The sequence below is a fragment of the Chionomys nivalis genome, chromosome 4, assembly GCF_950005125.1.
Source record: "Chionomys nivalis chromosome 4, mChiNiv1.1, whole genome shotgun sequence".
Classification (NCBI taxonomy): domain Eukaryota; kingdom Metazoa; phylum Chordata; class Mammalia; order Rodentia; family Cricetidae; genus Chionomys; species Chionomys nivalis.
This window is the reverse complement of record NC_080089.1, coordinates 26,262,392-26,277,426: the sequence shown is the minus strand read 5'-3', so window position 1 is coordinate 26,277,426 and position 15,035 is coordinate 26,262,392. Positions and strand designations below refer to the sequence as shown.

The 15,035-nt window shown below is 45.0% G+C and overlaps 1 protein-coding gene across 1 annotated transcript in view; it reads left to right on the top strand.

The window, feature by feature from the left end:
- Positions 1-2,720: 2,720 nt before the first annotated feature.
- Positions 2,721-15,035, top strand: part of LOC130872530 (beta-galactosidase-1-like protein 2) — a 42,782-nt gene continuing 30,467 nt past the window's right edge. The window contains exons 1-2 of the mRNA XM_057766601.1: positions 2,721-2,818; positions 14,210-14,407. Coding sequence (XP_057622584.1) covers positions 2,733-2,818; positions 14,210-14,407 — 284 coding nt within the window. The 5' untranslated portion in view covers positions 2,721-2,732. The remainder of the gene's footprint in view (positions 2,819-14,209; positions 14,408-15,035) is intronic.

Genomic DNA, 15,035 nt, shown 5'->3' with positions numbered 1-15,035 from the left:
TATCACGAATAGTGTATAAAACATTTTTCCACGCATGTGTTTTCAGGCCCTACTGTTTTGCATTAGATAACCAATTTGTGTTCTCTTCCCCGGAGGATATTATTTCTCACACTCTCAGCATTCCTTGGTTGCCTGTAGTTCTTTGTGTGGGTTGAGGCCTCATGGGCCTTTCCCTGTCCTTTTTGGCTATTTTTAAGTGAATATAATGGTGTTGTGCTAGATCATGGTCACCCAGTCTTCCAAAGGCTGAGGTTGGGGATGATGGTTTTGGACTATGAAGCAGACATGGTTCTGGGCATTCTTTAAGTATGTACTGGCTCCTTCAAGCACCCCAACCACAGCATTTGGAATCTGGAGGGCTCATCTGCCTCTCAGCTTAGTTCTTTTCTTTTTCCAGGGCTAAAATTTTCACTTTAGGATTTCCTATTTCCTTTTTGTCTATGATTGAACTGGTCCTAACTTATTTCCAGAAATTCCCCCATAATCTTATTTTCTTTTCTTGTGAGTCCTGACACTTATCTCCATAATTGGACAAGGCTCCCATGAGCAGAGCGATATCTGGGCCAACCTCTGATACTTTGACCATGTAATGATAGGAAGGATGCTTTTAGAGGGGAGGCAAAGCAAACATTTTATCTTTATTCTTGGAGTTGGAATTTCACTTAGTACTTATCAGTTTCACAAAATTCAGACTGTAGCTGTAGAGATTCTCTACAAACCCACTCTGAAAACCTGCCTTATGCTGAGTGTGTCACAGTTCATATGGATAGGGATCCTCTCGATTGGGAGCCAGGGAATACTGAGTGTTACAGCCTGGGTGGAAGCCAGTCTTGCAGTCGGGAGCCAGGGACTAGCACAGGACACAGTAAATGTAGCAACTTATAGCCCTGCTCCAGGGAAAGGTTTTCCCCAAGTGACAGCACTGCCCCGGCAGGAGAGGGGTTCCCCAGTGCTGTGAAGTTGTTACAGGTTGGCTCCGGTGTTCCGGACTGTAGCAACTCTGCTCTGCTACGGGAAGCTTTCCCCAGCAAAAGTGTTAGAGCCCTGTTGCGCTCTGCTCCTCCGTTTCCGGCTTCCCTGGCGCTGCTAGGGTAAGAATCCCCAAGTGAAAGTGTTACAGTCCTGCTCTGCTCTGCCTCTGCTCTAGCAAAGGAAGGTCTTCACCTAAATTTCAAGAGGTTTATTGGGAGGAAAGAATCCAGGAGAGTGGCTGCCTCTGCCAGGGTAGAAGAAGAGCAGCTGCAAACGGAACAGGCACAGGGCTTACATATAGGGCTTCTTAGACACATAGTTTTCCCAGGAAAAGAGGGATTGTTAGTTTTTCCTGCTCTGGGATTGGTTAGTTTAGATGGTCAAAGTCAGAGATGGCTGATTTCAGAGCCAAGCTGTGCTTTTCTCACTGGCCTTTTTAAGCTTTTGGCTTTAGTTTTGGGGCCAGGGCATATTTATTTCACTGACTCTGGTTCTAGGGTCAAAGTGTCTTTCTTTGGCACTGGTTTCAGGGTCAGGTGTATTTCTTTGGTTCTGGGTTCCGGGCTAAAGCATTTCTCTTACTAGCTTGGGTCTCAGAATTAGGGTGTGTTTCTTTCACTGCCCCCCTCTTTTTTGCTACACCGAGGCATAAATGCCACCAAATATTAGATACTGTCATTGGAACAATTCTGTGTCACGGGAACTATATTCAGCTTTTCCTAAAATGCAGTAATTATTTTGTTTTATTTTTAGTTATGTGTGTGCATGCACACATTGAGTTCGGGTGCCAGGGGAGGCCAGAAAATGGTGCTGGAGCCCCTGGAGCTGGAATTACAGGTTTTTGTGTGCCACCAGTGTGAACACTAGGAAATGAATTCAAATCCTTTGCTGTAAAGAGCTGAGCCATCTCTTCAGTCAAATGTAAATTCTAATGTATTACTCTTTTTAAAAGCAAAGTTAAATATACTGGAATCCAGGGCTTAAAATCGGATCCGTGGAACCACAAGCAGAATCGTTTGGTCTTCACCTTAGTGCTAGTGAAACCTGAACTACACTCAGCCATCAAAAGTCTTCAGGAAATTCTACAGTGCCCTGACTTTTAACACGAGTTTTTACTTCAAAATCATTTCTCTTGTTCAAACTTCGAATTGCTTTAAGAGACCTTTTTTTTCTTTGCACTTCTGACCAGGCACACTTAATTCTCGTTTCATTATGTAATGCTGTAGGGAGTGACTTTTCCCAGAGTGTGAGTATTTGAAGAAGCAGTAACACAGGTTCAATAGTTCAGCACCTGTTGGCATTTCATATGCAGGAACAAACCCTGCATTTAAGTGCAGGGTGGGAGGCGGGACGACCTGGGTAGATGGTAACTTCCTGCCTAAACTGGGAAGCAGGGAACTCTGTGGCACCCGGACAAGGTTGGAGGAGAACTGAGACCACCCAGCCTCCTCCTCCCTCGCCCGCCCCGCCCCTCCCTGCCCGGCCCCGCCCCGCCCCGCCCCGCCCAGCCCCGCCCCGACTCCGCCCCGCCCCTCCCCGGCCTTGTTTCGCCTTTGGCCGGGGAGGGGCACTTTGCGCAAGGCCCAGGCTGAAAGGCGGGGCCACACGCCTCAGCCAATGGGCGCCAGCGGGGCGGACTGGCCGTAGCACGGTTGCCGGGGTGACCCGTGTGCGGCCCCGCCCCACCGGGCCAGGGCTTTGGCGGGCCGCTGAGTGCGGCTGGAGTGGGAACCCTGGTGTCGGTTCGCAGCGTTCGCGAGATGCCCAAGTGGAGCCTGCGGCGGAGGCCGGGCCGCACACTCGGACTCGTGCTGCTGCTGTTCTTGAGCTACCTGGTGCTCCGCAGGTGAGAGAAAGCCCCGCCCTGCACCTACGGGACTCCTCTGGTCCCAGCCCAAAGTCTCAGGTTCGAGTCTGCCACAAGCCTGGGAAACCGCGACCCTAATCCTTTCTTTCCTTAGAGAGCTCCAGCAGCCCGGAGTCCCTTTGAGCCCTCAGTCACTCACACCTTGCCTCTGGGTAACACCAGGCAGGCACTGCCCTGTCAGTCCCTAGGGGTCAGTGCGTTGTGTTTTCCAGTGCTCCACACTTGGTGCCGGTCTCTGCTGTTCACAGACACGTCTAATCCTGTGGAAAGATCGGCAGAACTGGCTGGCCTTCACATCCGTCCTCAGACGCCCCCATCACTGCTTCTTGTAGCCCCCCCTTTTTTTTTCTCTCACTCACATGTCCTTCGAAGCTGGAAGTCTATTCTGCAGTCAGTGCTTGTGGCCCATGGCTAAAGCGGACTTAGAGTCTTAAGGACTCTGACCGTGGGTCTCTCCTAGACTCTCAGCCCCGATTTATTTGCACTAGTTTGTAAGTACTTGTCTCCACTTTCTCCCTTCCCTTTTGTATGCTCCCCACCCGCTTTATAAACTGCTCCTTGCAGCAGTCGGTGGTGTTCATTGGGAGAATGGTTTCCCCACTGCCCAGGAACAAGTTTTCTGGTGATCCACTCCAGAAGTTTTCCAAAACATATCTATTTATAGGAGCCTACAGTCCTTCTGCTCTTCCAGGTCCGTGCCTGGCACTTTACATATTCAAAATCTCCAGCGTTGCTGGGAAGCACAACAGCAACGCCGAATGTTTAGCAGTTGACTTGAGTCGGAGGCCCAGCCCTGGGAACTGGAGGTGGTGGGCACCCTCAGTTTTGGTTTTGGTTCCCTTTTCATTCCCCTTCCTCACTTCCGTGAACTTCCTCTGGAAGATAGGGGACCCCTCCCCCCTTTTAGATGAAGATCTATGCTTTTTTGCTGCCACGAGAACACACTTGGAAACTTCACTTTGACGTCTTCTCAATGTTTCTGAGAGGATTACATTATATTGCTTGGGAGAAGAAAATGGATCTTTTTTTTTTTTTTTTTTTTTTTTTTTTCATCCTAGGGCCCAGGAAACTTCTAAGTCATTTCATTCTCTTAGTTGTTCCGAACCCTTTCCCTTTCTTATCCGTTCGAACTGCCTTTTCTTTGAAGTCATGGCTTCTGTCAGCTTTCCCCAGGTGCAAGGTTGATGCAACTCCAGAGGAATCATTCAGGGCTGAGGCAACAAGGAGCTCCTTCCTAGAGCAGGGAGTCATGGAGGTGGGGCCCCAGAGAAGCCTTTGCTTGTTTTTGATCCCAGGTACACTTGTCCCTGCAAGTGACTGAGGCAGGTCACTATGAGGGCAACTCTGGAAGGGATGGAGCTGGTCAGGTAGCATTTTCTAATAGTCCTAGGGAAAACGTGTGGGAAGGAGGAAGGGTGTTTGTCACCTGCTGAGGTGTCAGGGAAGTGAGTGGGCTGTGAAGAAGCCGGACCTTCTCATAGGTGAGTAACTGATTCCCACCCAGACAAGGTAGCCATGGCAGGAATCACGCTGGAGCTGTGGAATTGGTTAGGAATAGCAGCCAAGAATGCATAGCGGTGACTCAAGCCTGGGAAATGGGTTGAAATGCTAAGTTGCTTTATGACTCCTTCCTTTTCAGCAGGTGAGGAAGCCTAGAGAGGCTCAGACCTCAGATCAGGGCCATCTTTTGGGATCCCCTGGGAGTACAAGTGTCCTTGGCATCATTTGGACTGTATCATTCCCACGTGCCTTCTGCCCAGTTCCTTCTGGCAAATTTGTGTGGGACACCAGTGCCTATGAGTTACTTAAATAGCTCTGGGGCCAAAGGAAAACAAACTGGCTCTCTCTTCCTGGCTTACCCCAGCTTTGACCAGGTCATTAACTGAGCGGGTGGGTGGGTGCCTCTCCCTCCCAGCTGTTGTTGAGGAATGTTGGTGTGGCTGGTGGAATATAGGTCACATGGAGACTGGCTACTCTGCTCACAGTGCTCTGGAGCCCAAGTGTCGGCACCAGCCCTTTTCTGGGACCCTGACAGCAGGTATTTGGAGGTTTCTGGGAGTAAGGTGTTGGGCTTTAATATTCCTTTTTCCCCACTTTTCCTTGGGTTGGTTCATAGTTATAGTTGCTTGATTATATCACATATAAGACATAGGAGGACTAAAATGATTTGGGGGAAAGATTTCATTCAATCTTTTCGGGGGGGGCTCTAAAAATGTTTTTATTAAAATCTGTATTTATGCATAGAAGTGTAATTGTTATACAATGAAGTGTACATAGTTTATCAGTCAGCTTTGATATAGCTAACATGGGACAATACCACCCCAATTAAAAGTAGTGGAAATAACTATTTTTCTCCTCTCTGAATTCTTTTGTACCTTGCTGTCACCTCTTCTCCCTCTTCTTCCTGTATAGTATCCAGTATTCACTGGGGTTTTCTGTGACTCTATATGTTATGTAAGGTGTGTATGATCCTTCCGTGTGGCTTCTCTTCACTTGAGAATGGCAGCCTGTGTTATCAGTGTGAACTGTGTTGGTGAACTGGTGGCCCTCTTTTCTTTTCTGTCCTTCCACCTAAAGCCACACAGGAACGCCTATTTGATATGATCAGGGCATGGTCTTTTTATGGCCTTTTCCCACAATATAAATGCTTCGCTGAGCAATAATTCAGTCAGCTCTGCATATCTCAGACTTGAGATTTTTATCTGTCCAAACTGGAGGGAGAGAAGGAGGGAGGGAGGGGGGGAGGGAGGGAGGGGGGGGAGAGCCAGAGAGAGAGAGAGAGCCACATTAAGTTTTTCTGTCTCATGTTTCTAGGTGTGTTCATTTCTTCTCTCAGCCCTTTGTCAGCCGCTGTTCCTGTACCACCAGTCTCTGGCTTCTAGGCCCTGTTGTCTCCCTCTGAAACTCTCTCTTGCTAAAAGCTGATAACTTAGCTATATGATGGCTGTATTTAAAAAAAAAAAACACATTAGATCAACGTGCTTTCCAAAGGTAACCTGTGGACAAACTGTGTCTCTCTCCTGTGAAGCTACTGATTTTATGAGCTTTGCGTACTTTAGGACTCCACTCTGAGGCCTGAGTCATGGGCCTTGGAGTGTCCCAACTCTTAGAGGGCTGTCCCTTTCATCTTTTAGTAGTAGTAAAGTTTTTAGAATCTGGGAAGTGTCTCTGGGCAGGTAGTCACTGTACAGGTGGTAAAGCAAAGCTTCCTGGGAAGAAGCTCACAGTGCAGTTAGTCTGTGCAGGCAGAACCGGGTTGGCACTGAGATTTTTATGGAACCGCATTAGCCAGTCTCTAAAGGAGACTGAAGTTCTCTTAGAACTTTGACATTTTTGATGGGAACAAAGAACTACATTGCATCGGCGCCAGGTGTTCCAGAAGAGTGGGGAGGGTTCTTCCTACCTGACTCAAATAAGTAGCAAGGAAAATACATGCCACTAATCTTTGCTAAAATGACTGTTCTACCCTCCTAATTTGTCACCCCAGCAAGGGCCAAGTCTTTTTGGTATATGGATGTTTTCTACTCCATCCAGTCCCATAGTTTGCTTTAATCTAATGCTCTGGGTATTAAAGCCCACATTGAAAAGAGAGTTCCCCTTGTGCGGGACTGTTCTTGGGATAAAAGGGCAGGGATGGTTTTCAAAGCTCATGGTAAGGAAGTAGACACTTTCAAATTGCTCTTTACCCAGGGGATACTCAGTTGGTATTCATGGGTCCTTTGGTGACACTTAGCACGATACTGGGTGTTTCCCATTTCAAGGAAAAACTTGGTTTTAAGTGTTTAATTTGTGAGTAGGTGATAAATGAACATCCAGAGGATAAAGGGAGAATTAGTGAAAAGAAACTCCTGCATCCTCGCTTCCTTTCCCACCACAGTTACTGATGATAGATTCTTGTAGATGTGTTGTATGCGTCCATGAGACAATAGCTGTACTGTTTTCCCACTTGTCCATTAGGTACATAATTTATTTAAGCATTCCTCAGTTGATGGGCATTGATTGTTTTTAGTCTTTTAGCTACTGAAGTAAACAGCTGCAATGAATATACAATGGACAGATTTCTATAAGCAGAATTGCTGACCATAACAGATATTAATTTTAAATCTCAGGACATTCTTCCAAAACAACATATTTCATTTCTCCTGGGTCATGTAAAGTATATTTTGAGCTAAATTTTCCCAGGCCAAGGGAGAAAATTGTTTTTAATTTGGGTATAGGACAATATAGATTCCTGAGGTTTTATAAAATTTTTTGTGTTCATTATATACCTTAGTGACATAATTCCCAGAAATAGATTTTAATGCACTTAATGTAGCTGCACTGTTTCCTATATCAGAAGGTTATTCTGTTTATACCACCTCGAACACTCCTATAGGCTTATTATTAATGATCAAGAATCTTTAATCTTTTTGGGTTATCAGAGTTTTCTCTTTTAGGCTGAGATGAACTAATCTGTTGACTTATGAGGCTATTGATGGTAATTTTTTTTTTTTTGGTCACAATAAAAGTACAGTATCACAGAAGACCCTTATAGTTTTGGCTTTTGTTAGGTGATGAATTACTGAAAGGATCTCTGTTATTTCATTGCTGGGTCTCAAGGTATTGGTCTAATTCATGCTTCTTCGTGTATATATCCTACAGTATTCAGAAGATGCTGCCCTCTGAAGCACAATACTGTCTTGGGGCCAAGTACACAGATGTATTAGGCTGGGAAGCAGTCTAGTTTCTTTCAAAGGGAAAGGTAGACATATTGGTCTTGCAATAGTACCTTGTATCTCTGTGGAAAGCACATACTGGTTTTGGGGTTTGGAAGTTCAGATCCTTGTGCTTGGGAGTGGAGTTGGGTGGCGTTAGGGGAAGGGTGGGAGGTGGGTTGTGTTTGATGACTCTTCAGCAAAATGAGAGTCCATAACATTTGGCTTCAACTAAGGGACATATATTCAATAAGCTGAGCTATATGGGAGCTCTTGGGAGAAAATTTCTGTGTATATACAATGAGGTCTTTGGGCATTTTAATGTACCAGCCATGTAAAATTGTGGCCTCTGACTTGGCCACTGGAGTGAATGAGGTTGTGGGTATTCTCTTGGTTTCTCTGCTAATATGATGGAACTGAATTCAGTTGCATCTCTGGTTCAGGGGCCCTAGAAAGCTCACACTGCATCTGGAAATTGAACCTGCAGGCTCTTATCTCAGACAACATGTTATATTACCAAAGTAATCAACCATTGGGATCTGCAAGTTCTAGACAGCTGCTGCAGGTGCCCAGCTTACTACAGTGAATGTGTTGCCTGGCCTTTGCCTCTCATCTCAAGCTCAGCAGCTCCTGGTGATGTCTGTGTTGCATCGACTTCTGGGGATCCCGGGCCATCTAGGTCTGTCTGGCCAGACTGTGGTGAACAGATGCTTGCAGGAGGTGGCTGTGTCTCTAATGAAGCTTCCTAACCCCACTGAAAGCCTATTGCTGATCAGTGTTTGCAGGATTTACAGATGATCCTCTGGCATGGTGAGAGGCACTCCAAAATCAGGCTGATTCGTATATATTGTTCAAAGAGGTGGTAGCAGGAGCTGGTCTCCCCCAACTCCTCCACACCAGCATCCTACAAGATCTCCTTTGAGAGTTGAAAATCCATTCATGGGCCCTTTCAGAGTGAAAGAGGTGGTAACCTCTGACCTGCTCCTCTGTGCTTTTCTGAACACGGCAACACAACAGCGCGTCTTATGGCCGGGGACATGCTTCCTGCTGGAACCTGTTCCGTACCCTCTGTCCTCATGACCCACTTTAGTTATTAGTGGCAAAGTATCAGGAAGCCTCATCCTTCATCCTGCTCCTTCACAAGTGATGAGACATCCTCACAGGGCTTTCTTCATGTTTCACCGTTGTCTGTTTCTGTGTCTGTAGCCTACAAAGCTACAGTGAATACTGTGTGTTTCGCTTGCCATTTGTGGGATGAGTTGCATGAAGTCCCATTAGGAATACACACACACACACACATACGTGCACACACACACGCGTGCACGCACACACACATGCGTGCACACACACACGCACGCACACACACCCAAACATGCTACATACAAACACACTACATACACGTGCGCGCACATACACACACACACACCATACCACACACACGTCTTTGTCCAGGCCCCTTATCTAGACTGTGAGCATGGCTACCCTTTCTTCTAGATGGAAGAACAGAACCTAACTAAGCAGAGCTGGGCAGAGCCCTTCTGACCAAATTATTTCCTTAAAATGAAATGAGGCAACAGAGGTTCTAGAAGAAAGTGGCGCTATAAGCGTCTAGCCCCAAAGATGGTAGGTGCCTTCGTTTTCCTCAGCGAGAATGCGACCATGTGTGAACTGCTCACTAAGGAAGACAGCAAAGCACACCGGGTTCCCCAAGGTCTGGCTAGCTCCTTGGTAACAAGCCTAACTTAGGAGTGAAGCACCTCTGATCTTTAAACTAGCCAGTCAGAACCACACAGTTGGCATTTCCTGTATTCTAATATTGCCCAGTTAATTACTCAGGAAATTATGGGGTAATTTTTAATATGATGATCATTAGTATTAATGATCGTGATTAGTGTGAACAGCTCTTTGCCAGGAGCTTTGTCCTGCAGTTTGGTGCACAGAGATCTCACTTGCGTCACTGCATTTTTCTCACAGCGAATTCTCTGGAGAAGCCCAACATTGACCAACATTGTTATCTCGCCGAATTCATACTTTTTTTTTTTTTTTGAGGTATTGGTGTTTTGTTTAGTAGGCTAACAGAAAATTTCCAGAAAAAAATTGAACTTTCCAGAATTTGAAATTTGATAACAGTTAGCTGTGTGCTTGCTTGCAGTGTTCATTTCCTATCTCTTGACAAGCATTTATTTTTTTAATCTAGAAAATGATAGGGCATAAAAAGGCAAGGAAATAGGAAAAGAAAGAGGAAAGAGGAGTCAAGGAGGACTCAAGGATCTGGTCCTGAACAACTGGAAGTTTGAAACTGTCAGCGGAGAAGAAGAGAAAAACATATATCACAGGGTGGTGGGGCACGACAAACCATCTGCTTGCTACACATTGCAGTAAAGATGTTAAGTCATTAATTGGCTCAGGGGAGTTTGGAGTTCAAGAAAATTTGGAATGGAACTGTATATTTTCTGTGTTGTGCCTTTATTTTCCATCTCAAAGCATTTTCTGATTTCTTTCCTTGATTCATTTGTTGGTCAGGAGTGTTGTTCAAGGAGAAAGTACAGAGGAGGTGCGATGCTTGTATTTAACCTTGGGAATCTGGTTAAAGTGCAGGTTTTGGTTCAGTAGGCCTCAGATTTCCGCATTTCCAACAAGCTTCAGATGGACATACTCTTCTGTCTGCAGACCACACTTGGAGAAACCAGCCTGCATTGGTCACAACTAGGGCAGGGAAGAGTATGTGTTATTTGCAAGGAATGAGAGTCACAGATCCTGCTTCCAGCCAGGCCTGCCCGTATCTGTGCTTAGCAGAATGAGGACTCTCTTGCTCTTATAAACAGACATTGATAGGTTCCCACTAAGGAAAGTAAGAAATCGGAATGAATGATGTGAACTTTGGCCAATATTTAGAGATTTTTTTTTCAACTTCTGTCCAGAGAACAAAGATTGCTACCTGATAGAGAGATCACCAACATGTATTATAAATATCTTTAAAAAATAATGAGATTGTGTGTGTATGTATATTTTCATAAACAGAATGTCATTGTGTTCCTCTTTTAAGACAAAGAAAATAATCTATCCTTCCAGTTATTACTCATAGTAGCCTGGCAAGTCTAGCAGGTGTGTGTGTGTGTGTGTGTGTGTGTGTGTGTGTGTTGGGGATAGGTGAGCAGACAAGTGAAGCAGAGTGCATTCTTCAGAGGACATGTCCTCAAACAAAGGGAGATGCACAGGTGCAAAACAGCTTGAACTGCCCAGAGCCTAAAGCCTAGGAAAGATCCTGCTGAGATCTTGCTGCCAGGAGGTGTGGGAACCTCAGGGTGGCATTTGAATAACCTACGGCTCCTCAACTACGATAGAGATTTCAGGGTTTCCTGGCAAGGGTCAGGTATTAACTGTTCTCAGTAGTGTGAGCCACACAGTCTCCACAGTAACTGTTTACCTGTGCCCCAAAGCAGCCATCCTTATATGCAAGGTGGATGTGACAGTGTGTCAGGGTTTGACTCTTGACTGGAGTAAATTACAGGCTGGCAGAGGAATTGGATTGGTGGGTAGGATCTCACTGAAGTTTTGGTAGTGTAATAAGATAGCCCGACACAAAGTTTAGCATTAAAAGTATTTACTAAAATAGGGTAATGACAACCGTGAGATTATTTCATATCAATGTCATTAAATGCACCAAGACTGTTCTTTGTGCCATGTAAGTTCACTAACATGAGTTTTGCTTTCAAACAATAGGAAGACACGTTCATTGCATTGCACAGGGCATTTTATTTTTACCTAACCCTCTCAGTGGCCTTTCTGACAGGCATCATCTCCATTCCACAGAAGAAACTCACCCAAAGAGCTAGAGCTATGAGTTTAGGGCGAGCATATTTCCAGAGGACTCGCATCTAGATGCTAGTTTGTTTTCATCCTTGCAAGAAGGTGAACAAATCCTCAGATGTCATTTGCCAGTCATTTGCGGGACCATGAAGCTTCCTTCCAGAGAGACAGAGAGGGAGATTAGGTCACAGGTTGTCCAAGATGACTAAACAGAAATGGAATCCTGTATGGGTTTGTACAGCTGCCGTGAGGACCAGCCTTCAGCAGTGCAGGGATTGAGGGGATCCACTGGGCCTATGAAGTAATTGCTCAACTTGACTTTTCTCTCTGAGGGAGTAAAGCTTAATTTTCTGGGGCTGGTGAGGGGGGCAAAATCCAATTCTCTGGGGCTGGCGAGACAGGGAAAATACACAAATACATCTTTAGGGTCTCTCTGTCATCTTCTCATTTCCTTATTTCTTTTCTTACCTCTTCCTAAATATATCCCTTCTGCCCTTCATTTTTTACTTACGGCTTATATACCCTAGCAAAATCTTTCAAGCAGTATAAAAATGATAGTGTGGTTACATTATACTTTTCAATTGAATGATTGCAATGAATACAAGAGAAAAAGAGCATGTTTCTCATTTCCCTTACGTGATTAAACATCTTATGTATCATACGTGAGAAACAAATTATTCCCAGGAACCCACATACATTCATATCCAAGCAACTTGTTATAGTTTAACAGAGTGTAAGCAAGCAAGGTATTTTTCTCAGCCAGTTCTTTTGCTGGCAAGCTGCATTTTGAGGTTAAAAGGAAAGAATAAATCACGTTATTATTTATCTTAGAAGGTAATCTTATAAAAAAGTCTCAAAAGAATCATGAATCTAAACTTTTATATATGAAAAACAACCAGTCAGCTCTACTGTAAATCCTCAAGGTGAATACCCATCCATCAACAGTTTTTTATATCAGGAAGCTGAGGGCAGAAATGGGTACAAGGAATTCATCACCATCTTTGATCACCAACCTATCCTAGCAAAAATGGTACATCAACTAATAATAACCAGGCTTTGTTCTTGTTTCTTGACCTCTGAGTTTTTTATTTAACTATGTGCCTAAACTTTAAATTGTTTCCCAAGATTTTCTACCTCAAAATCATTAACAAAAAAATCTTAATCTAACCTTAAGTCATTTTTTTAAATCTTTGTTTTAGCTACGATGCATACTGAAACCCATGAACATATCTCTCAACATTAAAATTAAAAGAACTTGAGCTAACTTAGTTTCTGGGGCACAGTTGTCTAGCTGTGTGACACTTCCTTGTTATTATTTTCTATCCTCTGCAGCCCCTGCTTTATCAGGGATGGGGACAACGCTGTATCCTGTTTTTACCTATATTAATTTTCTTATTAAACTAACCGCTATCACAATCACTATAATTATTAAAAATCCTCAATCATCAAAATTCTGTTTAAGCTGATACTATTATTGAATAAAGTCATTGCTTCAGTTAAACAATACAACATAAGAGGAAATCATCTTCATGATAGCCCACAGGTAAAAATGGCCAGTAGAGCAGGGTATTCCCATGAGACAATCACACTACAATAAAGGCAGTGTGTATCCTCTACCCCCATTCACACCATGCTAGATACCAGAGAAAAGTGGCAGCGGCAAATGTAAAGGCATAGCAGTAGCAGGAAACATTCTGGAGCTGAAGCCCTCAGATCCTTGCCTGTCTGGACTCGTCCATCAGTGCTTTGCCTCCTGGTGGGCCAGTCTCGTAGAGCTCAACTGCCACCCGCTACTCCTCAGACATGGCTACTGGCAGGTTTGGAAGCTGGGGGTGTCAGAAGCCAGAAGTCACAGATCAAAAGTAATTTTTATTGTCCATGAATTGTCCAAGCGAATCCCCAAGTAGGCCGTGATGCCTATGTAGCGTCTGCACTCTTAGTAAACGGCCTATTCTGGGGCCTCAGGGCCATAGTTCCTGGCACTCAGGTGACTTTTTTATGCAGAGGAGTCTGCCTGGCAATGTGTCCTCTCGTTGTAGGATCTATAATGGAAAAAAGCTCAGCTAAAAATGGTTTTTGCACCAAATATTCTTTCTGTCTCCAACTTTCCTAAAACAGTTCTTGTTAACTTTTTCTAGTGACCTTTAAGAGCCTAGATAAAGAGAGAGACTTCTAGTTGTGTAAGTCACGGGGAACAAGTTGAGGGCTCCCATTGGTCAGCCAACCACTGAGACATCCACAGGAGCTTTTTCATGGACTGCAGCTGCTTCCTAGCCTTCCTGGAGAGGTCCCTGCCATTGATGGTAGATTATCAGAAGGTAATAACTTCATATCTGCTCAGTGAACGGATGCCATTTAATCCAGATGCCTCTTTCTAGGTATCTGAACCCCAAAGTTGGCGGCTGTGACCATGAGGGGGCTCTGAGGTACTGTTTTGGTAGCGGTTGCTTTAATGTTTAGTCTGATGGCTTAGAACAACCGGCAATAGTAGAAGCCTGTGAGCTGCTGCTGTTCTTGTCTGTGACACTAGAGAACAATTCCCCACGTAGCTTGACCCTTCCTCATCCTCTTTCCCTTTAGCCTACGTGTCTTCATGTTGAACATTGTGTCTGTCTTGTTCCTGGTTGCAGCATCAGCTTGTACTTCCCCTGCAGTGGGGCCCAGCCCAAGAAGTAGTGCTGAAGAAAGTCACCTGCCGAGGTTTGGCTAAGTGGGAAGGTGGGAGCTTTGCCTGGCCACCCTGGGAGCAGGTGAAAGAGAGAAAGCAGAGGACTTGTGAAGGACAGAAGGACGCAATGTGTGTCTCTGTACCCATGCTCACTGCTGTGGAAACCTCAAGGCTACATGAGGGCATTTGATTTTTCAGGTTGAACTGGAGCACTCTGCTTCCTCTATGGCTCCAGCATCGGCGCCTGGGACTTCGATCAAAAGGCCCAGACTTCATGCTGGAGGACTCCACCTTTCAGATTTTTGGGGGATCCATACACTATTTCCGTGTGCCCAGGGAATACTGGAGGGACCGCCTGCTCAAAATGAAAGCCTGTGGCTTGAATACCCTTACCACGTAAGTGCTGCCTCCCCATCTCTCCAAGCTTGGCTACCAAGTTGGGGCCCCTGGTGCTTGCAGGAGGAAATCTATGAGAGGAAGTTAGCCCAAGCTGTTTGCTTAGGATTGCAAGCTCTATAGAACTCCCTACAGATAAAGTAGAGGATGTGTAACCATATAGTACTGGAGAGAGAGAGAGAGAGAGAGAGAGAGAGAGAGAGAGAGAGAGAGAGAGAGAGACAAACAGACAGACAGACAGACAGACATAGAGACAGACATAGATATGGGAGGTGATTTGTTTATTTATCTTGTGGTTTGAATAAATAAATTTGCCTGTTCACAGTTCTGAGGGCTATCTGAGGGTTAACCACTCATGGCCAAGCTGTCTACAAGTCATGGAGCCTCCGTGCAAGAGAGAACTGTTACCTCTCTCGTGCCCTCAGATGACTTTTCCGCTGTAGTTTTGCATTCCTAGTGTCTTCTCCTTTTTGTTGTTATAAAGACTACTACAAGTGATTTTCTTTTTTTGAGAAAGGTTCTCTACTGTGTAGCCCAGGCTGGCTTCAAACTTTCTGTCCTCCTTGAGTAGAGTCTTGAATGCTGGGATTGCAGGTGTGCCACTTTGTCTAGACTGACAAGCAACTTT